Source organism: Ornithorhynchus anatinus, chromosome 13 (assembly GCF_004115215.2).
Source record: "Ornithorhynchus anatinus isolate Pmale09 chromosome 13, mOrnAna1.pri.v4, whole genome shotgun sequence".
NCBI lineage: Eukaryota > Metazoa > Chordata > Mammalia > Monotremata > Ornithorhynchidae > Ornithorhynchus > Ornithorhynchus anatinus.
This window is the reverse complement of record NC_041740.1, coordinates 41,787,611-41,813,935: the sequence shown is the minus strand read 5'-3', so window position 1 is coordinate 41,813,935 and position 26,325 is coordinate 41,787,611. Positions and strand designations below refer to the sequence as shown.

At 60.9% G+C, this 26,325-nt stretch overlaps 1 protein-coding gene across 1 annotated transcript in view; it reads left to right on the top strand.

Annotated features, from left to right (window-relative positions):
* Positions 1 to 26,325, top strand: part of RYR3 (ryanodine receptor 3) — a 70,495-nt gene that overhangs the window by 11,129 nt on the left and 33,041 nt on the right. Inside the window, 42 exon segments of the mRNA XM_039914006.1 lie at positions 261 to 354; positions 460 to 534; positions 1,144 to 1,300; positions 1,664 to 1,837; positions 2,178 to 2,299; positions 2,502 to 2,670; positions 2,840 to 2,975; positions 3,372 to 3,467; positions 3,578 to 3,696; positions 3,890 to 4,023; positions 4,427 to 4,668; positions 5,325 to 5,517; positions 5,821 to 6,037; positions 6,200 to 6,304; positions 6,738 to 6,841; positions 7,472 to 7,555; positions 7,710 to 7,869; positions 8,636 to 8,783; positions 9,502 to 9,707; positions 9,971 to 10,145; positions 10,960 to 11,168; positions 11,758 to 11,918; positions 12,351 to 12,387; positions 12,623 to 12,783; positions 13,047 to 13,212; positions 13,445 to 13,531; positions 14,352 to 14,578; positions 15,414 to 16,233; positions 17,122 to 17,322; positions 17,857 to 17,959; positions 18,309 to 18,446; positions 18,776 to 19,049; positions 19,587 to 19,701; positions 20,425 to 20,554; positions 20,724 to 20,827; positions 21,102 to 21,237; positions 21,458 to 21,638; positions 22,896 to 23,034; positions 23,333 to 23,453; positions 25,004 to 25,173; positions 25,589 to 25,809; positions 26,231 to 26,321. Of these exon segments, the coding sequence (XP_039769940.1) occupies positions 261 to 354; positions 460 to 534; positions 1,144 to 1,300; positions 1,664 to 1,837; positions 2,178 to 2,299; positions 2,502 to 2,670; positions 2,840 to 2,975; positions 3,372 to 3,467; positions 3,578 to 3,696; positions 3,890 to 4,023; positions 4,427 to 4,668; positions 5,325 to 5,517; positions 5,821 to 6,037; positions 6,200 to 6,304; positions 6,738 to 6,841; positions 7,472 to 7,555; positions 7,710 to 7,869; positions 8,636 to 8,783; positions 9,502 to 9,707; positions 9,971 to 10,145; positions 10,960 to 11,168; positions 11,758 to 11,918; positions 12,351 to 12,387; positions 12,623 to 12,783; positions 13,047 to 13,212; positions 13,445 to 13,531; positions 14,352 to 14,578; positions 15,414 to 16,233; positions 17,122 to 17,322; positions 17,857 to 17,959; positions 18,309 to 18,446; positions 18,776 to 19,049; positions 19,587 to 19,701; positions 20,425 to 20,554; positions 20,724 to 20,827; positions 21,102 to 21,237; positions 21,458 to 21,638; positions 22,896 to 23,034; positions 23,333 to 23,453; positions 25,004 to 25,173; positions 25,589 to 25,809; positions 26,231 to 26,321 (6,902 nt within the window).

The window sequence follows — 26,325 nt, the reverse complement described above, 5'->3', positions numbered from 1 at the left end:
GTGAGTCCCGCGTGCTGGACCCCCCCACCCAACGACCCCTGCCTCCGTTGGTCTGTCCGACCTGCCCCAGGCCCCGCTGTGTGCAGGGCGCTGCGCCGGTCCCGGGGCGGCACCCTCCGAATAGGCTGCCCTAGGCAGAAACAAGGCCACGAGAGGTTGCCGCGGGACACCCTCACTTGCCACACCCCTGCTTGGGGTTGGCGGACACAGGCCTGATGGTGTGGCCTCCCATGACCGGGGGTGTGTGTATTTTCCCACAGGGTACCTGCTCGGCGGTCACGTGGTGAGGCTCTTCCATGGCCACGACGAGTGTCTGACCGTCCCCTTGGCCGACCAGAGTGACTCCCAGCACAGGTGGGGGGCCGGGCTGAGGGAGGGATGAGGGCCCCCTGGGATCCTGATGCGGGACTCCTCCCCACTCATCCCTTGCCGGCCCGATACCTTCCCCTTTGTGCTCAGGAGGGTCTTCTACGAGGCCGGAGGTGCCGGGAGCCGGGCCCGGTCCTTATGGACTGTGGAGCCTCTACGGATCAGGTACCGGAGCTGCTGACTGTCCGGGGGTAAGGGTGGGGTGTCCTCGTGGGGTCATTCCATCCCCCAGGGGCTGAGGTCTTGGTGAGCCCCAAGAGGGGCTGTGCTAGGTCAGCGCTCGGGTCCTCCCAGCTCCCCAGGAGCCTTGTGCTCTCCCTCTGCCCCATCTAGATCCCTGCATTTGGCCATCTCTGTCCCCCAGCCCCAACCCCCTGTCGCCCCTCTGTCCCGTGTCCCTGCTGCTCCCTTTATTGGGTCCTCAACTACCCCAAACAAGTGAGAATTAAAAGTCGATGTGGGTTGGGGAGAATGAAGGAGAGACTAGGGTAATGACCGGAGGGGAGGCCTGGGGAAGCAGGGGACCCCAGGGTCAAACCCCAAGGGTGATGACCAGGAGCGGGGCCCCAGGACCCTCAGGCAGGAGGACCTGGCTCCGTTTCAGATCTGGAGGGCGGGGGTGGGGGAGCACCGCCCTGCTGGCCGCCTCGGGGCGGGGCTCCTGCCTCTCCGACCCGGGCTGTTGGACCTCGGCGGGCTAGCCCCTGTGGCTGCCCGGGGAGGAAGCCTGGTGGGGGGGCCCTGACGGGTGCTCTGGCGGCCTCGTTGGTCCAGCTGGAGCGGTGGGAGCATCAGGTGGGGTCAGGCCTTCCGGCTGCGGCACATCACTTCCGGCCAGTACCTGGCCCTGGCCGAAGACCAAGGTCTCGTGCTGCAGGACCGCAGCAGGGCAGACACCGCATCCACCGCCTTCTGCTTCCGGCCATCTAAGGTCAACCCCTCCCCCCTCCCCCCCGGAGCAGGGAGAAATCCCAGGGAAATGAATGAAACAGGGCAGAGACGCCGCGGGGTTGGGGTTGGGCACAGAGGGCCGGCAAGCAGGCCACCGGTGGGAGGATAGCGAAAGGGAATGCTTTTTGGGAACCGTGGAACCCACGCTCGGGTGAAGCCAAAGGGGCAGGGGGTGGGTGCCTGAGGTAAAAGCCATTCTCACTCTTCATTCTCCTCCTGCACCTATATTTTTCTTTGCTTTTACTTTCTCGCTCTGTCCCTCTCTTTCTTTCTTTCTCTCTCTTTCCCTTCCTTTCTCCTTCCCTCCCTCTCTGTGTCCCTCCTTCTCTCCCTCTTCCCCCAGGAAACCAAAGGGAAGCCCGACGGCAGCCACAAGGCGGAGCCGGAGGGCATGGGGGTAGCGGAGATTAAGTATGGCGACTCGGTCTGCTTCGTCCAGCACGTGGCCAGCGGCCTGTGGGTCACCTTCAAAGCACAGGATATGAAAACCTCCCGCCTCGGGCCCCTGAGGAGGAAGGTGGGCAGGAGCACACGGGGCGTCCACGGTGTCCATGCTGGCCTTACTGAGCCCCCAGGGCAATGGGTGCAGGAGGGAAGGTGGAGTGGGATTGGGGCTGCGCCCCAACATCCTGCCCCAGGGTCATCGCTCAGTTAGGGAGGGAGTCCCCGGCCCCTCCGCCTTACCCCCAGAGAGCCAGGAAGGGAACAACAAGGAGCATAGCCAACCAGCCCTGTGGGCCCCCATCGCTGCAGGTGGAGGCCCTGGAGAGCGGGGGTGGGTGGGAAGGAGGCGGGGCGACCCCCGGGCGGGCCCGGGATGTGGACGGAGCCGTCCCGAGCAGCGCCGTTGGCCACAGGTGATACTCCACCAAGAGGGACACACGGACGACGGTCTGACGCTCCAGCGCTGTCAGCGTGAGGAGTCGCAGGCCTCTCGCATCATCCGCAACACAACAAGCCTGTTCAGTCAGTTTCTCAGGTACGGGCCGGGAATGGGAGCGGGGAGGGCATGGGCCAGGGCCATGCGTGCGGCACCGGCAGGGACCCCTGTCCCCGGTGGGGTGTGGGTTGGCCAGCCACCAGTGGCGGGGCAGGAGGACCTCTGTGTCATACAGAAGGGAAAGAGGAGCCTGTGGTCAAAGTCCGGGCCCCCCTGCACCTCCTCTTCCCTGTATCTCTAGTGGCCACAACCGGGCGGCAGCCCCCATCGCGCCGCCCCCGGATGCAGTGCTCCAGACCCTGCGTGACCTCATCGCCTACTTCCGGCCGCCCGCCGAGGGCGTCCAGCACGAGGACAAGCAGAGCCGCCTCCGTGCCCTCCGCAACCGGCAGAACCTGTTCAAGGAAGAGGTTGGGGGCATAGCGGCCCGACAGAACGCCCCAGCCCCTGCGACCCTTCCCACCTCTCCCATCCCGGGTGGTTCTGTCCCCCTGGCCGCCCCGGTTGCCTGGTACGGCCCATCTTCCCTATGCCATGGCCCCGTCACCCTCTTACCTGTTGTTCCCCCGACTCTCTCAGGGGATGCTGACTCTGGTCTTGAACTGCATCGACCGCTTGAACATCTACAACAGTGCTACCCACTTCGCGGGCTTTGCCAGGGAGGAGAGCAGTGCAGCCTGGAAGGAAATTCTCAACTTATTTTACGAGTTACTCGGTGCGCAGTGTCCCGTAGGTCGGGGCGGGGGGGGCGGGACGGGAAATCCTGGGGCAGGAAGGTGAGGGTCACTAAGGCAGAGACCCCTCCCCGCCGAGGAATGTGGGGGATGGAGGCTGGAGCTAGGGGGCATAGTGACCCCAGGAGCTCTTATACCCAGTGAAGACTTTCAATACCTGCCGCTTCTCAGGAAATGGATTTTCCCGAATTAAGAGTCTTGGGCAGGATGCCTAGCAGAACTTACCCATGTTCATGGAGAGCTTGTAGTCGGTGGCTGGGAGGGTGGGAGGGGTTTCTCTACTTCGGGAGTAGAAGACAGATCCCGTCGGCCTGCCCTGGAGGCCCTCCCCACCTCCCCTTCCCCCGTGACCCCCTGGGACTTGGCCTCCTCGGCAGCCGCCCTGATCCGTGGAAACAGAAATAACTGCGCACAGTTCTCCCGCCGTCTGGATTGGCTGATCGGCAAACTGGACCGACTGGAGTCCAGCTCAGGTCAGGATGGCTGGAGGGGAAGGACAGGGGTTCGTAGGACGGAGCCGTGGGAAGTGTCGGGTGAGGGGTGGCCCGTGACTCGTCTGTGACTCGGTCCGCGGTGGCCACAGGGATCCTGGAGGTTGTCCACTGCATCCTGACTGAGAGCCCCGAGGCGTTGACCCTCATCACGGAAAGTCACATCAAGTCCATCATTTCTCTTCTGGACAAGCACGGGCGCAACCCCAAGGTGAGAGCAGAGTCAGGCCCCGCGCCCGGTCCCCTCGGAGCCCCAGGCCTGGGGCTGCTGATCACACAGAGGGGCCGTCGGAGAAAGTGGGGATCCTGGGCAGGAGGATGAGAGGTGGGTAGGGAGGGGAAGCTGAGGCCCCATGCGGTCCCTCCCGGCCCCTCCCCGGACTTACTCCCGCAACCCCCTCCAGGTCCTGGTTGTCCTCTGCTCCCTGTGTCTGTGCAACGGCGTGGCCGTGCGAGCCAACCAAAACCTCATCTGTGACCACCTGCTACCGCGGCGGGACCTGCTCCTGCAGACCCGGCTCGTCAATGACGTCACCAGGTGCGTCCTGGGGACCATGGAGGCCGGTGTGGGAGAAGGATGGGCCCTACCCCTCCTCACTCAACCCTGGGCTCTAGGCAGGGGATGCATTCTCCCATCCCTCAGCATCTGGTCAGTGGGCCCAAGGTCAGCCCAGCTCTCCTGCAGTTCCCTGGAGTTCCCTGCTGTTTCTCTTGAACCCCTGTCCCGAGTCTTGCTGGGAAAGGAGTCAGGACCCGGTGGGTGAGGAATTGATCCTCCAGCTTGAGTGGCGTGGCCAGTGCAGTTTGCCTCCCTGTGCCAGGGTGTCCAGTTCTGCCCCCGAGGAGCAGCCCTATCCCCAACCTTGGGCTGTTCTCTATTGGGGCACAAAAGAGCGGGCCACCCCCGACCCTTCACCCCCGGCCCATTCCTTGCCTTCCAGCATCCGGCCCAACATCTTCCTGGGCACTTCGGAGGGCTCGGCACAGTACCGCAGATGGTACTTCGAGCTGATCCTGGACCAGGTGCAGCCGTTCCTCACGGCCGAGCCTACGCACCTGCGCGTCGGCTGGGCGTCCTCGGCCGGCTACGCCCCCTACCCCGGGGGCGGTGAGGGCTGGGGCGGCAACGGAGTTGGTGATGACCTCTACTCCTATGGCTTTGACGGGCTGCACCTGTGGTCAGGTGAGTCCCTGCTCGGCCCTGACTCTGACCACAGAGCTCCTCAGACCGTACCACCCCCCCCCACCCACACATGGATATTCTTACTTAAGCTCTTGTACACACAAACACACACACACATGCACAACACACACAAACACTCTCTGTTTCTCTCTCCCTCACATGCTTGGCCCCCCCAGGCCAGCTCCTGGCCCTGGGCAAAGCCCACCCCCCACTGGAAGTAATAATAATAATGAGGATGATGATGATGGTATTTGTTAAGCACTTAATATGTGCCAGGGCCTGTACTAAGTGCTGGAGTGGATACAGGTAAATCAGGTTCGTCATAGGCCCAGTCCCACGTGGGGGTCACGGTTTCAGTCCCCATTTTAGAGATGAGGTCACCGAGGACCAGAGAAGTGAGGTGACTTGCCCAAGGTCACACAGCAGACAAATGACAGAGCCGGGATTAGAACCCTTGACCTTCTGACTCCCAGGCCCGTCCCGTATCCCCTATGCCATTCTGCAACCTTCTTGGCTCCAGCTGGGTTATGGTGGAGCCGCCCAGGGTCTGAAAATGAGGGGCATATGGTCGTGGAAACATGGCAGGGGGAGGAAAGACAGAACAGACCGCTCTCCCTGCCCAGCCCCTCTAACCCTATCCCCCGTCCCGCCCCCAGGCCGCATCTCCCGGGCCGTGGCCTCGGCCAACCAGCACCTGCTGAAATCCGACGATGTGGTGAGCTGCTGCCTGGACCTGGCGGCGCCCAGCGTCTCCTTCCGCATAAATGGGCAGCCGGTGCAGGGCATGTTCGAGGGCTTCGGCACCACCGGATACTTCTTCCCGGTGGCCAGTTTCTCTGCTGGTGTCAAGTAAGTGGGCACCGGCCGCTCCAACTGTCCTCTCCGGGGGTTCCGTGACCTGCTCGGGCACTGCAACGTACCGCATCGCGGGATCTGGTCGGGGTGGCGTGGGCGGCTGGGGTGTGGAAGGTTGCTCCATTTGCCGGCCTGGCTTGCCTGAGGCGGGACTGAGGACGGAGCTAGTGCTGTCTTCCGGGACGACTGACTCACTGCATCCTTGGGGGGAGCAGGGGGCCAGAGTGGCATAGCTGTGGGGGAGCCTGACCGCCAGTGTACACACCCTGGCCACCCACCGTCTCCCCCGGGCTGCAGGATCCGTTTTCTGCTGGGCGGTCGCCACGGCGATTTCAAGTTCCTACCCCCATCTGGCTACGCGCCTTGTGCCGAGGCACTGCTGCCGGGCGAGAGGATGAGGCTGGAACCCGTCAAGGAGTACAAGCGGGACCGTGCGGGTGTCAGGGACTTGCTGGGCACCTCACACTTCCTCTCACAGGCCGCGTTCACCCCCAGGCCCATAGACACCAGTCGGGTACGTGCCTGCCTGCCGACAGGATGGCTATCGGCCACCCTGTCGGGGCCGAGGCCGGGATCGCGCTGTCCTGCTGGGGGATGGGATAGGGATGGTGGTAGAGGCACAACTTTGCATGGAAAGTGAGGGAGCAGTCGTTCCCCCACCCCACTCCCCCTGCAGATTTCCCTGCCGCCACACCTGGAGAAGGTCCGTGACAGGCTGGCTGAGAACATCCACGAGTTGTGGGCCGTCAGCAAAACCGAGCTGGGCTGGACCTTCGGCAAGGTCAGTCCCGCGGAAGCCCGGCTCCCAGCAGGGGGTGTGGGTCTGGGGGAGAGCCCGGCCCTCTCTCTCTCTCTCACCCTGCCTCCCCACAAAACCTCCCCCAACTTTCTCCCTCCTCTCTTTCCCCCTGCTCCGGCATGAGATTCAGTATTGTTAATGTTGATAATGACTCTTGGCCGTTCCGGTGCCTCGGTATCTCCTAAACAGCGACATCTTCCCCTTCCTCCACCACCCGCAGTGCCCCCACCATTCCTCCTCCCTGGGAATTGGGGACCAACTCACGACACCCGTCTCTGTTGATTGTGGGGGGGGGGGCACCGTTGCCAGTTCTCAGGGTCGGACCCTTCGGGCCTCCGGGTGGGTAGTTATTTGGGGCGGGGGCCCAGGAGTGCCTGGTCCAACACCCTCCCCGTCCCTCTGCCCCGGTCCCCAGGTGCGGGATGACAACAAGAAGCAGCATCCTTGCCTCGTGGAGTTCTCCAAGTTGCCCGACACAGAGAAGAACTACAACTTGCAGATGTCAACAGAGACCCTGAAGTTAGTTTGGGTCCAAAGCGAGAATTGAGGCCGGGTCGGCCCTGGAGTGGGGAGCGATTCTCTGGCTATCAGTGGGGCGGGGGCGCTCCCATTCATTCATTCAGTAGTATTTATTGAGCGCTTAGTGTGTGCAAAGCATTGTACTAAGCACTTGGGAGAGTACAATATAATAATAATAATGTTGGTATTTGTTAAGCGCTTACTATGTGCCGAGCACTGTTCTAAGTGCTGGGGTAGACATAGGGGAAGCAGGTTGTCCCACGTGGGGCTCACAGTCTTAATCCCCATTTTACAGATGAGGGAACTGAGGCCCAGAGAAGTTAAGTGACTTGCCCACAGTCACACAATATAACAACAAACAGACACATTCCCTGCCCACAACAAGCTCTAAGTCTAGAGGGAGGGAGGCCCAGGGGATGGGGGAGGTCAGAGGTCACTGCATCTGTGGTACACCTCTGGGCCTCTCTCAGATGCTGAGTTGTCTCCTCTGTAGATTTAGGACATGGTCTTGTGGGGGTCTTGGATTCACCGAGGGAATGGCTGGGAACGGTGTGTTATTCTTTGTGTCTATTGGCCTGTTTGTGTATCTGTGTGTGTGTATGCACTCAAACGTGTGGTTTTTTATTACAGAACGCTCCTGGCCTTGGGCTGCCACGTGGTTCATGCTAATCTTGCTGCTGAGGAAGATCTTAAGAAACTAAAACTCCCCAAGAAGTAGGTGGTGTCAAACCCTGCCCCTTGGTTATCCAATCCCTGCCCTGCCTCGGGAATTGAGGGGGGCCCTGCCACGGCTGCGCCTTCAGAGGCCTTGGGTTCCAGGTCCCCACGAAGGGGCCTTATGCCTGCCTGGGCCTTGGTTGGTTGTCAGCTATGTGATGTCCGGTGGCTACAAGCCCGCCCCTCTGGACCTGTCTGAGGTGAAGCTGCTACCAACGCAGGAGGCCCTGGTGGACAAGCTGGCGGAGAATGCACACAACATCTGGGCCAAGGACCGAATCGAGCAGGGGTGGACCTACGGCACCCAGCAGGTGAGGCCGGGCCTGGGGCCTGCTAGCTGGAGGGGCGATGATTTGTTTTCAAATCGTTCACCCCCAGGCCCTCCCCCCAGCACACACACAATTTGCTATTGAGACATTTCATTCAAAATTGCAGTAGCTGGGGTTATGGAGCTGGGTCCAGTGGTGACAACGGTGGGGCTGGTGTCCCTCGGTTCCAGCTGTGAAAGTGATGGGATCGGTATCCCTGGGTACGAGTTGCGGGAGCCGTGGGCCTGGTGTCCCCGGCGTCCAGCTCTGGAGGCGATTGGAGTGGCTCGGGAGAGTCTTGTCTCCCTTATGGAGTGTGGGCGGATGTGTCTCCGCTTCCGGTTGAGGAAGCCCGGGCTCCGGTTCTGACTCTTTATGCCTCCGGGGAAAACAGAGCTGTGTCGGGCACTTTCCTTCCCCAGCACTCTCTCGTCCCTGGTCTCATTCCGTCCTTACGACATCCCCGTGGGGCATGGATGATGGTGCCCATTTAACAGAGGAGGAAACTGAGGCTCAGAGAGGTCACACAGCAGTCTAGATTTGAGGATTAGAAACAGGATTCCCTGACTTCCAGCCCCGGGTTCTTCCACTAGTTTTGCTGCCCCTTGACCCGGCATGCTGGGAGGTATCGTGGGGGTCACTCTGAGTTCAGAATGTCCCCCACGTCGGGGCAGGGGAGTGGACTGCACTCTGGGCAGTGGGTGGGGCTGTGTGTGTGGGGTGCGGGTTGGAATGAGGCCCCTGCCTGGGTCCATACGGGCTCCTGTAGGACCTGAAGAACAAACGGAACCCACGCCTGGTGCCCTACGCTCTCCTGGACGAGCGGACCAAGAAGTCCGGCCGGGACAGCCTCCGGGAGGCTGTCCGCAGCATCGTCGGTTACGGGTACAGCATCGAGCCATCCGACCAGGAACTGCGTAAGAGCCCTCGCCACGTCGGTTCGAGGCTGGGGGCCAGGTGGAGACTCAGTTCTTGCCCTCGGGGGGCTGCTTGTCTGAAGCGGAGGCAAGACGGACGCACATATGCGCACGCGCACACACGCTGGGCCGGGTGCCCGGGTTGGGCAAGAAGAAGGGACAGTTCCTGCCCTCGGTGGGCTGCAAGTCTGTTGGGGAGATGGGTTTTCTTCAAGAATAGTTGGGAAGATTAGAACTCTGCGGTCTTGAAAACAGAGAGGGGAGACCATAGGATTGGAGTTTGCAGAACCAGGGAGGCAATGAGCAGGGCAAACAGGGAATTGTTCATCGCCGTCATCATCCCGTGACCCCCCGCCATTTTCCTTACTGCCAGCGCCATCCCCTGAGCATGAAGCACTGTGCTAAGCACTAGGGAAAGAATAACGAACAGCAAGAACACTTCATTCTTCAGTTCAGGGTGAGCACAGGGAATCTGTTGTTCCAGGAAGCTGTGCAGTTGGAAGCCCCGGCAGTTCCAAAGAGGTTTGGACAGATCCATGGATGGTCATCAGTGCTAATTCACTGAGAAAGTCAGAGATGTCAGATGGTCCATATTGGGTCACTAGGGAAGAGTCGGAAGTTGAGAGGGGTGATCATTCAGGGTCACTGTGGAGTCTCGGAGCAGTAGCCCTCGTGATGAGTTTTTGTTTCCATGCTACCCTCTTTTGTCTCTTGGCAGCCGACCAGAATGTGGAGAAGGTCAGCGTGGACAAGATCCGCTTCTTCCGTGTGGAGCGATCATACGCGGTGAAGACGGGCCGCTGGTACTTCGAGTTCGAGGCGGTCACTGGCGGGGACATGCGCGTCGGTTGGGCCAGGCCGGGCTGCCGGCCGGATGTCGAGCTGGGGGCGGATGACCAGGCCTTTGTGTTTGAAGGCAACAGGGTGAGCTGGTGCCCTGCCCCCTCCCCATCTCCTCCCCTGGGACAATATGCTGGGAGTTCCCCGGAAATCCAAGCGAGTTCCTGCAGGGCTGGGCCTCAGTCTCTGTCTCTGTCTCTCTTTCCCTGGAGAATGGGCGTGGAGAGGTGCTGCTGCCTTCCCCTGGCCCGGCACGGTTCCGTGGGGCGGGGTGGGTGCTGGCCTGGCCACAGCCAGCTAGCTCATCTGATCCAGGCCGCCTGGTCCTGGACCCCCATCTCCCACAGGGTCAGCGGTGGCACCGGGGTCGCAGCTCTTTCGGGCGCTGCTGGAAGGCAGGGGACGTGGTCGGGTGCCTGGTCAACCTGGATGACGCGTCCATGCTCTTCACGCTCAATGGGGACCTGCTCATCACCTCCCTGGGCTCCGAACTGGCCTTTGCTGACTACGACATCGACCACGGTGTGTGGGGTGGCGGGTGCAGGGCTGCTGATCTCTATTCCTCTCTGGGAAGCCCTGCCTTTCCCCTGAGTGTGGTGGACTGACTCTCAGCCTCAGGATTGGCTCAGCCCCAGGACCCAGGGGATTGGAGCTGCCCCATGATGGACTCTGAATCATCCTGGTGGGAGGAAGACTCATGGAGGCAAGGGGGGACCATGAGGAGGAAGAAGAGGAGGGTAGGGTTACGGAGCAGGAATAGGGAGGAAGACGGGCAGAGAGATGGGATGGAGGGGCAGGAGGGAAGCAGGAGGAGGAGGAAGGGGGTGGGATAAGATGACTTTGATGACAGGACGAGGAAGTTGTTCCCACTGGCTAGTCTACCTCATCTCTGAAAAATTGTCAGTCACCTCACCATCCAGTGCCAATCCCTGGGGGTTACCCCCAAGGGGCCACCCCCAGGGCAGGCTGATATCACCCTCGGAAGGAATCTGGGTAGATTATCCACCTCCCCTGGATTCTGCGGTACAAGAGTCTCCTCCTCCCACCAGCCTCTGCCATCCAGCTGTCAACTCCCTAGCTTGAGCCCTCTGGGGCAAGAGTAGCTTCCCCAGGGGCAAAGGGAAGGGCAGCTGAAGTTTTCACCTCAACTCCCTCACCCTCGCTGAGCAGGCCAGCAGTCTCCCCCTCACCTCCCCAGGCCTTGCCGCAGTGACCCGGGGCCGTTTCCCCAGGGTGGCTTTCAGGCTGCTTTGGGGGACTCCCTTGAATTCATGCAGGTAATGAAGAGCCCGTTGGGTTGAGCCCTGCCCCTCTCCCGCTGTGCCGTCTCGTGTAGGCTTTGTGCCCATCTGCTCGCTGGGGCTGGCCCAGATTGGTCGCATGAACCTCGGGATGGACGCCAGCACCTTCAAGTTCTACACCACGTGTGGCCTCCAGGAGGGCTTCCAGCCGTTTGCCGTCAACATGAACCGGGACGTGGCCATGTGGTTCAGCAAGAGGCTGCCGACCTTTGTCAACGTGCCTGGGAACCACCCGCACGTGGAGGTAGCCAGGCCCGTGAGGAGGGAAGCCCCCGCGGGCACGTGGGGCCCATGGGTGGCTCTTCTCCTGGATGCAGAGGAGTTGACCCTCTGAATTCTCCTTCCCTTCCCCTCCCACTTACCTCTCAGCCTTGGGGTGGGCACCTCCTCCGAGCAGGGGTGATTGTGCTGGGAGGGGAGTGGCTCACGTCTACCGCCGTGCCCTGCCGTCCCAGATCCCATCATGCTTCCCAGGCCCAGCGGTGTTGCTTAAAAAGTTCAACCTGCCTGCTGTCTGATCTCTTGGGCATCCAAGAAATCACTCCTACTGGTCATTCCCTCCCACACCCTCACTGCATCCCGGTCTGGAGAAGTGAGGGCCGGTCAGCTTGTGTGGCAGTTTATACCACCGCATCCATGCCTTGCTGGACGAGGCCGATCTTCCCCCCCACACAGAACAGGGTGAATCCCAGAACTCAGCCGGACACCTGGGCAGAGCCCGAAGGGGTTCACCCGGCTGGGTCCTGATGTCAGGCGAGGAGAGGGGGCCCGCAACCCCTGGCTGGCCAGAGGGTGGTTGGCAGTGGAACGTGCCTGTGTATGTGTGTGTCCAGGTGACCAGGGTGGACGGCACAATCGACAGCCCTCCCTGCCTCAAGGTCACCCACAAGACATTTGGTACCCAGAGCAGTGGCCCGGGCATGCTGTACTGTCGTCTGAGCATGCCCGTCGAGTGTCGCCCTGCCCTCGTGGATGGAGACCTCTTCCTGAAGAGGTGACTCACCCCCGTCCGGCCCTTCTAGCGGCTGGGACTACTGTAGGGACTTGCCTGCCTGGTGCCCCAGAGGCCGACATAGAGAGGGAGTCCGTGGTTCACCCGGCCAACTAAAGGCCAAGAAGCCCAGCCTGGGGCCCCCCCAACCCTGGACAGTTCCTCCAACCCTCCCTCAAGATAGGCCTCCCCAGGCTGGAGCTGAGACTGGCCGTACCCAGTTCCCAGGGGGGACTCTTTCCTGCAGGGTGGGAGAGGGTGGCTGTCCAGTCCCAGGGTTTGACACCCGTCCGCCTCTGGCTGGCGGTGAGTGCTCTTGAGCCTCTGGGTTGAGCCCCAGGACCTCTTCTGGGTGGATGGAGGTTGCCGTTCCTGCCCTTTGTCGGACGGGCTCAAGGTCATCACCCTCCTCCTCACCCTTCTCCATCTCCCTAGGAAGCAGACCCTGGACACCGCAGCCCACCCCACAGCAGTAAGTACTCTGCTTCCGCTGCATGTCGCTGGCGGACCCGTGGCCGGCCTGGGGGATTCCAGCCACTAGTCCCCCGTGGCGGCTGGTAGTCCAGCCCAATACTCATGCCATCCCCCCTCTCTCCCTGCCCTGCTCTCTATGCCAGGAGAAGCTTGGCTCAACACAACTGAGCACTTTTCAGTGCTCCATCACAGTGCTCCGTCCCCACCACAGTGCTCTCTTTCCTCTACCACAGTGCTCCTTCTCAGTGCGCATCTTTGCCGGCCAGGACCCCTCCTGCGTCTGGGTCGGGTGGGTCACCCCTGATTACCACTTCTACAGTGACAAGTTTGATCTGCACCAAAGCTGCTCCGTGACTGTGACGCTGGGGGATGAACGAGGGAGAGTCCACGAGAGGTGAGGGCTGGGCCAGCTCAGCAGTCCAGGGAGGCGGCAGCGGGGAGGGATGGAGGGAGGGAGGAGAGCCGTGTGCGTGAAGTAGTCAGGGCGGGTCGGGAGATCCGGCATCCGAGGTCATCTCGACCCTCATCCTTGATTCAGTTTCGCCCCCCTCCTGCACCTGGGCCCTCCAGGAAAGGGTGCTCTTATCCACTGTGGGATGGAACACACTCAATTCCCCGGTTCTGGGTGGTTCCGAACCCCCACATCTGGGCTCGTAGTGTGAGACGCAGCAACTGCTACATGGTGTGTGGGGGCGAGACCCTCGCCGCCCCACAGAGACCCGTCCGGAGCAACGCGGACCTGAAGATCGGCTGCGTCCTCGACCTGGCCAGTGGCATCCTGTCCTTCTCTGCCAATGGCACGGAATTGACCACGTGCTACCAGGTTTGCGGGGGGGGGGGGGAGCAGGTGATCAGAAGGAGGGGGTGGGGAGGAGATCCGGTGTCTCCGCTTCTTCTGTCTCTCACGCCGAGTCTTGGCTTTGCTTTGAGTCTCTGTTGATGACTTTCACCTCGTCGCTCCGGGTGGGTCTCCTCTTTTGGGGTCCTTCCCCTGTCCACCCCTTTGTGACCCCCACCCACCTGTCAGCCCTCAAACAGGCCATCCTCCCCCGCAGGTGGAGCCCCACACCAAAGTGTTCCCCGCCGTCTTCCTGCAGCCCACCAGCACCGCTCTGTTTCAGTTTGAACTCGGCAGGTTGAAGGTATCCGTCAGCGGCTCTGGGCAGGGCAGGTGGCGGTGACACGGTCAGGGGGAAGGGCTGAGGCAGGGCAGGGAGTCTTCTAGCACATACCGAGCCTTCAGCCTTGTGCCCCGGGGAGATGGAGAGCTCAAGCTCCTCCACTCTCCCCTCCCCTTAGCCTCCCATCCCTGGTGGGGGCCACCCACCCGACTGGCACAGGAATCGGTGACACTAAAAGCCCTTTAGAGAGACCTCATTACCCTCGGTGAAATCTGGGGCAGCCCTGGGTTTAACTGGACAGGAGTTGGAGGGGGCAGAGGGTAAGATGTGTAGAGAGAGAGAGAGAAGGGGAGTGTGTATGTGTACGCATTCAATCCTATTGAGCACTTTCTGCGTGCAAATCACTGTACTAAGCACTTGGGAGAGTACACTGTAACAATAGACACATTCCCTGCCCACAACGAGCTTAATAATAATAATAATAATAATGTTGGTATTTGTTAAGCGCTTACTATGTGCCGAACACTGTTCTAAGCGCTGGGGTAGATACAGGGTCATCAGGTCGTCCCACGTGAGGCTCACAGTTAATCTCCATTTTACAGATGAGGTAACAGGCACAGAGAAGTGAAGTGACTTGCCCACAGTCACACAGCTGACGAGTGGCAGAGCCGGGATTCGAACTCACGACCTCTGACTCCCAAGCCCGGGCTCTTTCCACTGAGCCACGCTGCTTCAGTCTAGAGGGGCAGACCAACATTAATATAAATAATAAATTACAGATATGTACAGATGTGTGCGTGTGTGTGTTCGCGGGCCTATCCTTCCAACCTGCCTTCCCCAGGGCGCGATGCCCCTGTCGGCCGCCATCTTCCCGAGCGAGGAGAGGAACCCGATGCCGCAGTGCCCGCCGCGCTTGGACGTGCAGACCCTGCGGCCGGTACTGTGGAGCCGCATGCCCAGCCGCTTCCTGAAGGTGGAGACGGAGCGGGTGAGCGAGCGACAGGGCTGGGCGGTGCGATGCCTGGAGCCGCTGCAGATGATGGCCCTCCACATCCCTGAGGAGAACAGGTGTGGCGGGCCGGAGCCGGGACCGGGGCGAGTGTTGGGGTTGGGCGGGGCACCGGGCGGGGGAGAACAGGCTGCGGCCTTGACTCTCGACCTCCTGTACCGCCCACAGTTCTGTCCACCCGGACCGACCCGGGGCCCGGGTTTTCCTGGGCTCTGGAACTCAGACCCTTCCTCTCCTGAAGACTCCAGCCTGGGCTGGGCCTGCAGGGAGACGGGGTGATGGGGGTGGTTATCTAGTGGATAGAGCCAGAGCCTGGGAGTCAGGAGGACGTGGGTTTTAATCCTGGCTCCATCGCTTGTCTGCTGTATGACCTTAGGCAAGTCACTTCACTTCTCTGGGCCTTAGTTTCCTCATCTGTAAAATGGGGATGAAGACTGTGAGTCCCATGTGGGACAGGGACTGAGTCCAACCCGATTCACTTGAATCTAGCCCAGTGATTAGAACAGTGTTGGACGCACAGTAAGTGCTTAACAGATACCACCATCGTCATTATGATCATCATCGTCGTCGTCATCGGAGGCTCCTGAGGCTCTGGCGTTGGTTCCAGACTGTAATGCTGCCCTCTGGCCTTGCCATATGACCTGGAGTGCAATTCCCCTCTGCCCTGGCCAACTGGCTTCCCTGTGCACAGGTTCACTGAGCAGAGCTCCCCGGGCAGAAACAAGGTGGCCTCGGCACCCTCCCTGTCCCCGTTCCCTGCCCCTGCCTCCGGGGATCTGGGGCAAAAGGTCAGAATCCAGGCCCCGAGGGGCTGCCCCCAAAGAGCAGAGGGAGAGACCAGGGGCGGGCTGGGCCCGGGATGGTGACCTAGTCCTCCACCCACCCTCCCACCAGGTGCGTGGACGTGCTGGAGCTGTGCGAGCAGGAGGACCTGCTGCTCTTCCACTACCACACGCTGAGACTGTACGGTGCCGTGTGTGCCCTGGGCAACGGCCGGGCGGCCGCGGCCCTGTGCGGCCACGTGGACCTGCCGCAGCTCTTCCACGCCATCGACGACCAGTACCTGCCCGGCCTGCTGCGCGCTGGCTTCTTTGACCTGCTCATCAGCGCCTACCTGGACCAGGCCAAGGAGGCCAACCTGGCCATGAAAAATGAGTTCATCATTCCCATCGCGCCCGCCACGCGCCAGATCCGCCTCTACCCGGGGCCCTCGGAGCGGCACGGTCTGCCCGGCGTGGGGCCCGGCTCCTGCCTCAGGCCCGGCTCCCGCCTCGGGCCCGCCCCCCGGGCTGGCGTCCCTGGCTCCGTCTCGACGGGCGGGGGCGCCCGGGGAACCAGTCCCGGGGTCCCGCTGAGGGCCCTGAAGGAGAGGGCCCTGGCCATGCTGACCGAAGCCGTGCGGGGCAGTGGCGCCCATGTCCGCGACCCGGTCGGAGGCTCCGTGGAGTTCGAGTTCGTACCTGTGCTCAAGCTGGTGCGCGCCCTCTTGATCATGGGAGAGTTCAGTGGCGACAACGTCCGGCAGATTCTGCTCCTGGTGGACCCCACCGTGTTCGGCGAGCCCCAGGCCGAGACGGGGGCGGGCGCCAGAAAAGAGGCGGAGGCACGGGAGGAGGGGAAGGCGGTGGAGGCCGGAGAGGAGGCCGGCCAGGAGCCTCGGGGGCCGGCCAAAGGGCTGTTGCAGATGCGGCTGCCGGAGTCGGTCAAACTGCAGGTCAGGGGCCCCCGGGGGATGGGGGTAACGCGGCTTCGGTCAGGAAGGAGGTCAGGCCTCATCGGGCACCCTGCACCCTGCCCTTCCCTCGGGGTGCCCCCTCCCCTGGGCACAGGGACCCCACGCTCCGCAGGGAGTGTAAGAAAAATCGAACTTAGGTAGCATTCCTGGGAGATGGGGCAGGCCCGTGGGGTCGGAGGCAGCTAAGGACCCAGGAGAATTGGAACGGAGTAGAGCCTGTTGGATTCAGCCAGAGAAGGTCCCGGGTGAACCTGGAGCATAGAGGGATGAGAAGGGAATCGAAGGAGGTGAAATGGCAAAGCAGGGTGGCCTAGTGGATAGAGCATGGAACTAGGAATCAGAAGGACCTCGGTTCTGATTCTGACTTTGCCACGGGTCTGTTGTGTGACCTTGGGCAAGTCTCTTCACTTCTCTGGGCCTCAGTTACCTCATCTGTAAAATGGGAATTAAGATCGTGAACCACATGCGGGATGCAGACTGCCACCAACCCGATTATCTTGTATCTATCCCAGAACTTAGTAAGGTGCCCGGCACATTGTAAGTGCTTAACAAATACCATAGAAAATGCCCAGTTCCCAGAACTGGACCGAGGGGGAGGGAGAGAGGTGGGGCAGTGGCCGGATGGTCCACAGGAGGTCTGTTAAGAGAAGGGGAAGCGTGGATGTATTTGAAGTTGGAGGGGAAGGAGCCGTTACAGGACCGCGGTCGAGGACAGAATGAGGGAGGTCAGGGAGGAGAGAAGAGGGGGTGCAGTGGGGTGAGAAGGGATGAGATTCGGGAGTGGGGGGACTGCCCGGCCCTACCCCTGTCCAGTTCTCTCCCCTTGGCCACCCCCAGGCTGATCCCGGGGGTCTCCTCCCTCCCCAGATGTGTGAGCTCCTCAGCCATTTCTGTGACTGCGAGCTGCAGCACCGGGTGGAGGCGACGGTGGCGTTCGGGGATGGCTACGTGTCCAGGCTCCAGGTCAACCAGAAGCAGCGTTACAGCGAGCTCATGCAGGCGCTGAACATGTCCGCCGCCCTGACGGCCAAGAAGACCCGCGAGTTCCGCTCCCCACCCCAGGAACAGGTGAGAATCCTCAGCGGGCTCACAGCCCCCGACCCCAGCAGGCCCACTGGGGCTCGTTAATTGCTTACTGTGTGTCAGGCACTGTCCTGAGCACTGGGGTGGATACATGATAACCAGGCTGACATAGTCCCTGTCCCAAGTAACGCCCCAATCTTAAACCTCATTTTCCCGATGAGGTAAGTGAGCCACAGAGAAGTGATTTTGCCTAAGGTCACACAGCAGACAAGTGGGAGAGCTGGGGTTGGAACCCAGATCCTCCGACTCCCAGGCCTGTGCTCTTTCCACTAGCCTCACTGCTTTAGGATCCTGGGCTCTGCTAATTGCCTTTTGTGAGACCTTGGGCAAGTCACGTCACTTCTGTGTGTCCCAGCTGTCTCATCTATAAAATGGGGGATTCAGTACCCGTTCTCCCTTTGTCTTAAACTGTGAGTCCCATGTGGGACAGGGACTGTCTGTTCTGATTACATTGCATCTACCACAGTTCTTGGCCCATGGTGAGCACCTAACGAACTCCTCGATGATTATTATTATTAGATCAACATACTGCTGAACTTCCAGCTGGGAGAGGACTGCCCGTGTCCCCCCGAACTCCGCGAGGATCTGTACGACTTCCACGAGGACCTCCTCAGTCACTGTGGTGAGTGACCGCGGACACGGGCCTCATCCCTCGCTCCCCTCCCTGCCAACACTCCCTCTGCTCCCCCTGCTGAGAACAAGGTCCGGAGGGGAAGGGATCCCGGGCTGGTGAGCTGGGGGAGAGCCGATGGGTGGGAGCAGAATACCCTGCTGGTGTGCAGTGGTCGATGAGGGCAGTGGGGGGTGGGGAGAGATGGGGGGGCTCGGGAAGACCTGTTTTGGATATAGGGGGGAGAGGAAAGAGGCCTGAACCGTGTCCTCTTTCCACACACACCCTCAGTGTGTGTGCTGGGGGTGGTGTGAATGAGGGACCAGGGCGTCGGTTTCTGCGCTGCACCCCGGTCCTGCAGGTGTACCCCTGGGAAAGGAGGAGGAAGAGGAGGAAGACACCGCATGGATGCACAGGCTCTGGGGACTGGTGGGGAAGATCAAGAGACGGTCCGGGCCACAGGAGGAGAAAATGGGGGAGGAGGAAGAGAGGAGCCCGAGTAAGTGAATGCACGCTCAGTGTTCAGCCCCTCCCTGCCAGGGCTCCCAACGGGGTCCTGTCCCAGCTCCCGTCCAGCAACCCGGTCTCTGGGGCAATGACCCCGGGCCGCAGGGAGTTCTCAGGGGCTGTGTCCGTCTTTTCCCAGCTGCACCTCTGCACCAGGACATCGTAACTGACTAACGGGGGCCACTGTGAGCCAGTAGCTGGGTGGATGGTGGTGGGTGACCTGTGGCTCAGGCTTTCCTTCCTGGACAAATGGCGGCCCTGCCCTGACTCCCGCTCCCGGGCCTGGCCCTGACCCCCGTCTCCTGGGCCCATCCCTCCCAGCCTCCCTGAAGGAGCTGATCTCCCAGACGATGGTCCGCTGGGCCCAGGAGGAGCGGATCCGCGATCCGGAATTGGTCCGGGCCATGTTCCACCTCCTACGCCGGCAGTACGACAGCGTCGGCGAACTGCTGCGGGCCCTGCGCAAGACCTACGCCATCAGCCAGGCCTCGGTGGAAGATGCTGCCCACCTGCTGGCCGCCCTGGGCCAGATCCGCTCCCTGCTCAGTGTCACCATGGGTCCTGAGGAGGAGCTGCTCATGATCAATGGCCTGGGGTGGGTAGACTGGACCCCTCCACAGCTGGCAGCAGTAGCCTCTGAGGTCTGCCCATGTGCCCTGGTGTGCTCGGGGGCCAGGGGCAGGGTTGGCCTACAGGTGGGCGTTTCTGCTTGGACACCCAGTGTCCTTTTCACCCTGAGTGGACCTGACAGCTTGTGAGCAGGTTCCGGGATCCCCATCTCCTGCCTGGAATTAACTCCCTCCACCCCAGCACCCCAACCTGGCTATCAGAGGCCTGGGACCAGCATGGGAGGGGTCCTAGGAACTGGGGCAGTGGTGGGAGACCGGGAAGTGGGAATCAATCCATCACTACTATTTCCTGAGTACTTACTATGCATACAGCATCATAATGAATGCTTGGGAGAGTACAGAATTGTAAAGTTCGAAGACGTGGTTGAGTGCCTGGTCCCCCCACTTCCCCAGCAGCGCAGCCACAGCTCCCTAGGCGGGGTGGGGGTAGGTGGGTGAGCGCTGGGTGGGTGGGGCAGACAGAGACTTGAGGAGGGTTCAGGTCCCTCTGTTCCCGCCCCCAGGGATATAATGAACAACAAGGTTTTCTACCAGCACCCCAACCTGATGCGTGTTCTGGGCATGCACGAGACGGTCATGGAGGTCATGGTCAACGTCCTGGGAGGACACAAGGCTCAGGTACCGCCGGGCCCGGGGACGCTCTGAGAGCATCACACACAGAGGAGCCGTGGGAGGGTGGCGGGGGGCAGCAGCAGCACCGGACAGGAGGGGTGGGAACTGGGTCAGAATGTTCTCCCCCGGAGTCTGCCCGTCTTGTCACCATCATCGGCATCAGTATGTGCCAGGCGGGCGTGGGGTGCTGAGCCGGGCACCTACAGTAGAATTAGCAGTTCCGAGTCCTGCCCTCAAAGAGCCATGCAGACAGACAAACCCAGGGGACAAACAGTGAGAACGGGAAACGCGAGACCCAACCGGTAAGAGTGGTTAAGTAATTCCCCAGTAAATGCGTAAATGGTGAGGGTGAGAGACAGAGAGTAGAGGTGAATCGAAGGTGGGGAGGGCCGTGGTTTGGCAGATCCGAAGGGGAAGGGAGAAATGTATGAGCAAGCGGTCGGAGTAACGACAGCTGAGAACAAGGCACAGTGAGACGGGGAGTTTAGAGGAAGTGATGAGTGCGCACTGAGGAGCAATGGGAGGTGGGAACGCAAGGGTGAGGAGAGAGAGCAGCTGGTTTTAAAATACCCATACTTGGTATTTCGACTGTGAACCGCACGTGGGCTGGGGACCGTGACCTGGTTATCGCGCATCTACTCCAGTGCTTAGTTCAGTGCCTGGCGCACAGTAAGTGCTGAACCGATCCCACAGTTGTCATTATGGTGGTGATGACCCTGTCCCCAGCAGATGGCCTTCCCCAGGATGGTGGCCAGCTGCTGCCGGTTCCTGTGCTACTTCTGCCGTATCAGCCGCCAGAATCAGAAGGCCATGTTCGAGCACCTGAGCTACCTACTGGAGAACAGCAGCGTCGGCCTTGGTCAGTCCCGCCGGCAGCCCCAACCCGGGCCCGGGAACTGGGCTCTGAATGGGTCTGGACAGACCGTCTGGCCCGCTGAGCGGTTCCTCCCTCCTCCCTCTCTTTTCCTTCCCTTCTCCCTCCTTTCCCCCTCTCCCTCTTCCGGACAGCGTGTCTCTCCCCCCCGCAGCATCCCCCTCCTTGAGGGGCTCTACCCCGCTCGACGTGGCGGCTTCGTCGGTCATGGACAACAACGAGCTGGCGCTGGGACTGGAGGAGCCGGATCTGGACAAGGTGTCTGTCCGGGGCTGGGCCTGGAGATGGAGCCTTAAATCCGGGCTGGGCTGGGCCGGGGAGCAGGAGCTTGGAGCTCTGGCTGGCTTTGGGTCAGGAGCGGGCTCGGCCAGCCGGGGGAGCGGGTACAGCGATTGGGAGTTTGGCGGGGGGGTGGTGGCGCAGAGTGTGTATGTGTCTCTGTGTTTGTGCACGCGTGCATGTATGCATGCCCCACATGCTACTTCAACCCCCCTTCCACCCTCGGGGCCCTCTGGGCCTCTCTGGACCGCAGGTGGTGACGTATCTGGCTGGCTGCGGCCTGCAGAGCTGCCCCCTGCTCCTGGCCCGGGGTTACCCAGATCTCGGCTGGAACCCCATCGAGGGGGAACGCTACCTGTCCTTCCTGCGCTTCGCCGTCTTTGTCAACGGTGAGAGCCCCTCGGTGCCCCCGCTTCCTACTCTGCCCACCTGCAGAACTCTGCTACCGGGGAGGGAGGGAGCAAGGAGGGGAGGAGGTTCCATGGGCAGACTGGGGGCTCCAGATCGACCTGGAAATCTCCAGGAGTTCCGGAGGTGGGATGAGGACTGGGAGTGGGGAGTTGGGGGTCTGACTGGGCTCCTCCCGCCCTCCGCCCATCACCGGCCCAGGCGAAAGCGTGGAGGAGAACGCCAGTGTCGTGGTGAAGCTCCTCATCCGGCGACCGGAGTGCTTCGGGCCGGCCCTGCGGGGTGAGGGCGGGGCGGGCCTCCTAGCCGCTGTGCAGGGGGCCATCAAGATCTCGGAGACACCAGCCCTGGACCTGCCCTCTCAGGGCCCCCGCAGGGAACTGTGAGTCCCGGGGGGGGGGCAGGGAGTGGGCACGGAACCCCCAGTCCCGGCAGCATGAGTGTGAGGGGTCACACTCGGTAGACCGAGGAGAGGAGCAACCCCCATCCAACCACCCCCTGATTTCCATCAGTTGAACATTCTCTGTATGTGGAGCACTGACTAAATGTTTGGGAGAGCACGATAGAGAAGATAGATGAGATCCCTGACCTCAAGGAACTTACAGTCTAGTAGGGCAGGCACACAGTAAAATAAATTACAGACAGGGGAAACAATCAAGTATGAGGATATGGACATAAATGCTGTGGGGGTGGGTGGAGTATCAACTCGTTTAGGGGAACAGACGTAAGTGCATAGGCTTCACAGAAGACAGGAGAAATGGGGAGATGAGAGTTGAATCGATCAGTGGTTAATCGATGGTACTTATTGAGTATTTACTGTAGGTAGAACACTCTTTTAAGCCCATGGGGGAGGACAATTCAGTAGAGTTGGTAATAATAATAAAAAATAATAATTATGATATTTGTACAGTACTTTGTGCCAGTCACTATATTAAGTGCTGATAGGCAAGCCTCCTGCCTACAAGGAGCTCACAGTCTATAGGGGAATGCCTTTCCTGGTGGATATATGCTCCCCCCACTCCTCCCTCTCCTCCTCCTCCTCTCCTGTCCCCCCACCCCCTGCCCCTACCCTCACTCTCCTGGTGGGGCTCTGAATGCCCGCCAGCACTGCTCCACTGCCTTTCAGTACAGTGGAGGGAGAGGGAGAGGGTTGGCCAATGATAACCCTGTGGCCCATTGGTACCCTTCAAAATTCAGGGTCCTAGGTGAGCCCCAGGCCTGGGGAATGGAGAACTGCCGGGGTGGGGCACTACATGGGTCCCCGAATTGTGACCCCACTCTGACACGTTTCTGTCTTCCATCCATCCCTACTGCCAGTGGGGGTGAGAGGGCGACTCCAGGCTGGGGGCCTGGATCAGCGGTTGAGGAGGAGTCTAGAAGGTTGGCGGGTCCATCCTGCCACTGGAGAGGGGATGTCCCCAGGGACCACAGGTGGTGAGAGGGCTGTCCCGAGAGCAGCCGACCCCACGGCCCTACGCTGGGTGGCCCGGTGTCTTTCCCTTTAGACTGTTCGCTCGTTATGGGCGGGAACATGTCAGTTAATTCAGTTGCATTGTGCTCCCCAAGGGGCTTAGTACAGAGCTCTGCACAAAGAACGGGCTCAATAAATACCACTGATGGATTGATTGATCGATTTCAGCCGGGGAGAAGGAGGAGAGGTGGCGGCAACAGGGGAGGAGGAGCGGGAAGAGGAGGAGATCGTGCACATGGGCTACACCATCCTGTCCTTCTACTCGGCCCTCATCGACCTGCTGGGCCGCTGTGCCCCTGAAACTCACGTAAGTGGCCCAGACCGGGCCCAGGCCCTCCTTTGGTCCTCAGAGAGGATGGGCTGGAACCCTGGAGGGCGGGCTGACTCTAACCTGCCACCCCAGGATGCCCCTGCCCACGGCAGCCTGGGTGCCAGCAGTATTGTCCGCGGGGCCCCACTGGTCTAGGCCGGCGCTCATATCGCTCCCGATCCTTGGCCGATGACCCTGAGTGAGTACCGACTGTGACTCCAACCGGGGGCAGGGGGGCAGACGAGGTCGGGTGAGCTAGGCCGGCCGTGGCTGAGCAGCCCCTCTGTCCCCGCAGCTGATCCAGACTGGTAAGGGGGAGGCCATCCGTATCCGGTCCATCCTCCGCTCTCTGGTGCCCACAGAGGACTTGGTTGGCATCATCAGCCTCCGCCTGAAGCTGCCCACGTTGGACAAAGGTGGTCACTCCCAGCAGGCGAGAGGGGGTGGAGGGGCTAGGGGAAGAGGCTTCAAGGGGGACTGGTTTCTGTGCATGGCTCAAGTTGTCACACCCTGGTTGAGGGTGGGGAGGCTGAGAACCAGAGGGAAAGCGGAGTGCAGGGGCGGTCGTGAGGGCCGGGAGCCAGGGCATCGTGCGCATCTGCATCACTGTTATTGAGGGGCACCTGCTGCATGTGGGACAGGGCAGTGTGGGGCACCGTTCGGGGCACTGCCCCAGGCACTGAGGTAGGCACCTGGAAGAGCACAATACGAACCGGAGATTGGGGGCGGCCCACCGGCAGCGATAGTGTCATCCAGTGGGAACAGGAGGAAGACCCTGGAGGGTCCTGGAAACCCCAAGGGGAAGCAGAAACCGAATTCAGGAACCAGCACCCAATCCAGCCTACCGGCTTTGTGGTTCCCACAAGGCCTGGGTGCTGGGAAGCCGGCCAGAGGTAGACTCTGGGGGCGGATGTCAGAGAAGGACTAACACTCAATCAAAAAGTGGTATTTACTGAGCACTTACCACGTGCAGAGCACTAGACTAAGCTCTTGGGAGAGTACAAGACGAAAGAGTTGGTAGATATGGTGTTTGCTGCCCACCAGGAGCTTTCAGCCTAGGGAGGGAGACAAAGGGCTGTGGGATTGAGGGTGGGGTGAATATCAACTAAGGATTCAGAGCCGAGTGAGCAGATGACACGGAAAGGAGGGGGAGTAGGGGAAATGAGGATTTACTTGGGGAAGGCCTCTTGGAGGAGATAGGATTTTAGGGTGGCTTTGAAGATGGAAGAGAGTGGTGGGCTGTCGTCTGTGAAGGGATGGAGTTTCAGGCTAGAGGGAGGACTTGTGCAAGGCGTCGGTGGTGAGACAGATGAGATTGAGATATCAAGAGTAGGTTGGCATTAGATAGAGGGTTGAAACATGTGGGCTGGGTTCCAGTAGGAAATCAGCAAGGTGAGACAGGAGGGGGCAGAGCTGATTGAGGGCTTTAATAAGAAGGGTAAAGAGTCTCTGATGGGGAGGTAGATGGGCAACAACTGGGGGTTTTGAGGAGTAGGGGAACAGAGACCACGTTTTTTAAGAAAAATGTTGGGGGTAGCAGAGTGAAGCAAGGACTAGAGTGGAGAGAGGCAGGGAGATCAACAAGGAGGCTGATGCGATAGTCAAGGTGGGAGAGGATGAGTGCTTGGATCAGCAGTTTGGTTAGAGAGGAAAGGGGGGATTTTAGCAATATCGCGAAGGTCACCTACAGGATTTGGCGACAGACTGAACGAGAGAGATGCGTCGAGGACGACGCCAAAGTTACAGGCTTGTGAGGTAGGGAGGATGATGGTGCTGTCTACAGCGATAGGAAAGACAGGAGGAGGAGGACAAGGTTTGGGTGGGAAGATGAGTAGTTCTGTTTTGGGCATGGTAAGTTTGAGGTAGAAATATCCTGAAGGCAGGAGGAAATGCGGGACTCCAGAGAAGGAGAGAAGTGGATTTGCGAATCATCCGTATAGAGACGGAAGATCTCTGCCTCTTCCAGACGGGCTGGTCACCGAGCCTGACATGAGCGCCAGCTTCTGCCCCGAGCACAAAGCCCCCATGGTGCTGTTCCTGGACAGGGTGTATGGGGTCGAGGACCAGAACTTTCTCCTCCACCTCCTGGAGGTGGGCTTCCTGCCCGACCTCAGGGCCTCCGCCTCCCTGGACACGGTGAGCACTGCGCCCCCCCCCCCCCCCGGGGGGAAGCCCCGGTCCCGGCTGGAGGGCGGGAGGCGGGGGCTCCTGCCAGAGGAGGCTGTGGGAGACTTCCGTCTTACAGAAGGGGGAACAGAGACACGGATTTTCCGGTGTGGCCTCGGGGGATGGGACCCTGTCCCGAATCTAGGAGATGAGATTCCGGCCGTCAGGCCACTCATCCTCATGCCCCTTGACTGGGTCACTGTCCAGTCTCTTCTTTGTCTCAGTGGAACTGTCTGAGGCCACGGGATGGGGCTGAGTCGCCCTAGGGGCTCCTTTGCGAGTCCCGACTCTTGGGCTGAACTGCTCAGAGCACTTGGCTGGCTACTCCCCTCGGGCAAGTGCGCCACGGCCGACCCTGTCTTCCCACCCCCTTCCCGGCCCCCAGGCTTCTCTGAGCACGACGGAGGCGGCCCTGGCCCTCAATAGATACCTCTGCTCTGCTGTGCTGCCGCTGCTGACGCGCTGTGCCCCTCTGTTTTCCGGCACCGAGCACTGCACCTCGCTGATGGACTCCACGCTGCAGACCATCTACCGCCTCTCCAAGGGGCGGTCGCTCACCAAGGCCCAGAGGGACACCGTCGAAGAGTGCCTGCTCGCGGTCTGCAAGTGAGCGCGTGGGCCGGGACACGGTGGGGAGGCTCGTCAGGCGGGCCGGTGTGCATCCGGACCGTCCTGAAAGGTCCCCCGGGCGGCGTGTGTACGTGTGGACTGCCGTGCGAGCTGGAGGGTGGACCGGTGTGGGTCTGAGCTGTCCCGAGGGTCTTCGTGTGCGGGTGTATGTGCGTGGGCAGTACTGAGGACCAGGAGGCGACTTACTGAACTCTTTCCTGTCCCCTGGGGAGACCCTGGGGGATGGGCAGCGGTAGGGGGGTTAGGGAAGAGGGAGATAGGAGTGTCCACTCTGGGCTCCTCAGTCCAACTGGCCCGGCTCTGTGTCCTGACCTGCCCACCCCACCCCCGCTTCTCTCCCGGTGGCTGTCTTGGCTGAAATGCCTTCTCCTCTGCCCTCCCCCTTGCCCGTCCCCAGCCACCTACGGCCGCCCATGCTCCAGCAGCTCCTGCGGCGCCTGGTGTTTGACGTCCCCCTCCTGAGCGAGTTCTGCCGGATGCCCCTGAAGGTGC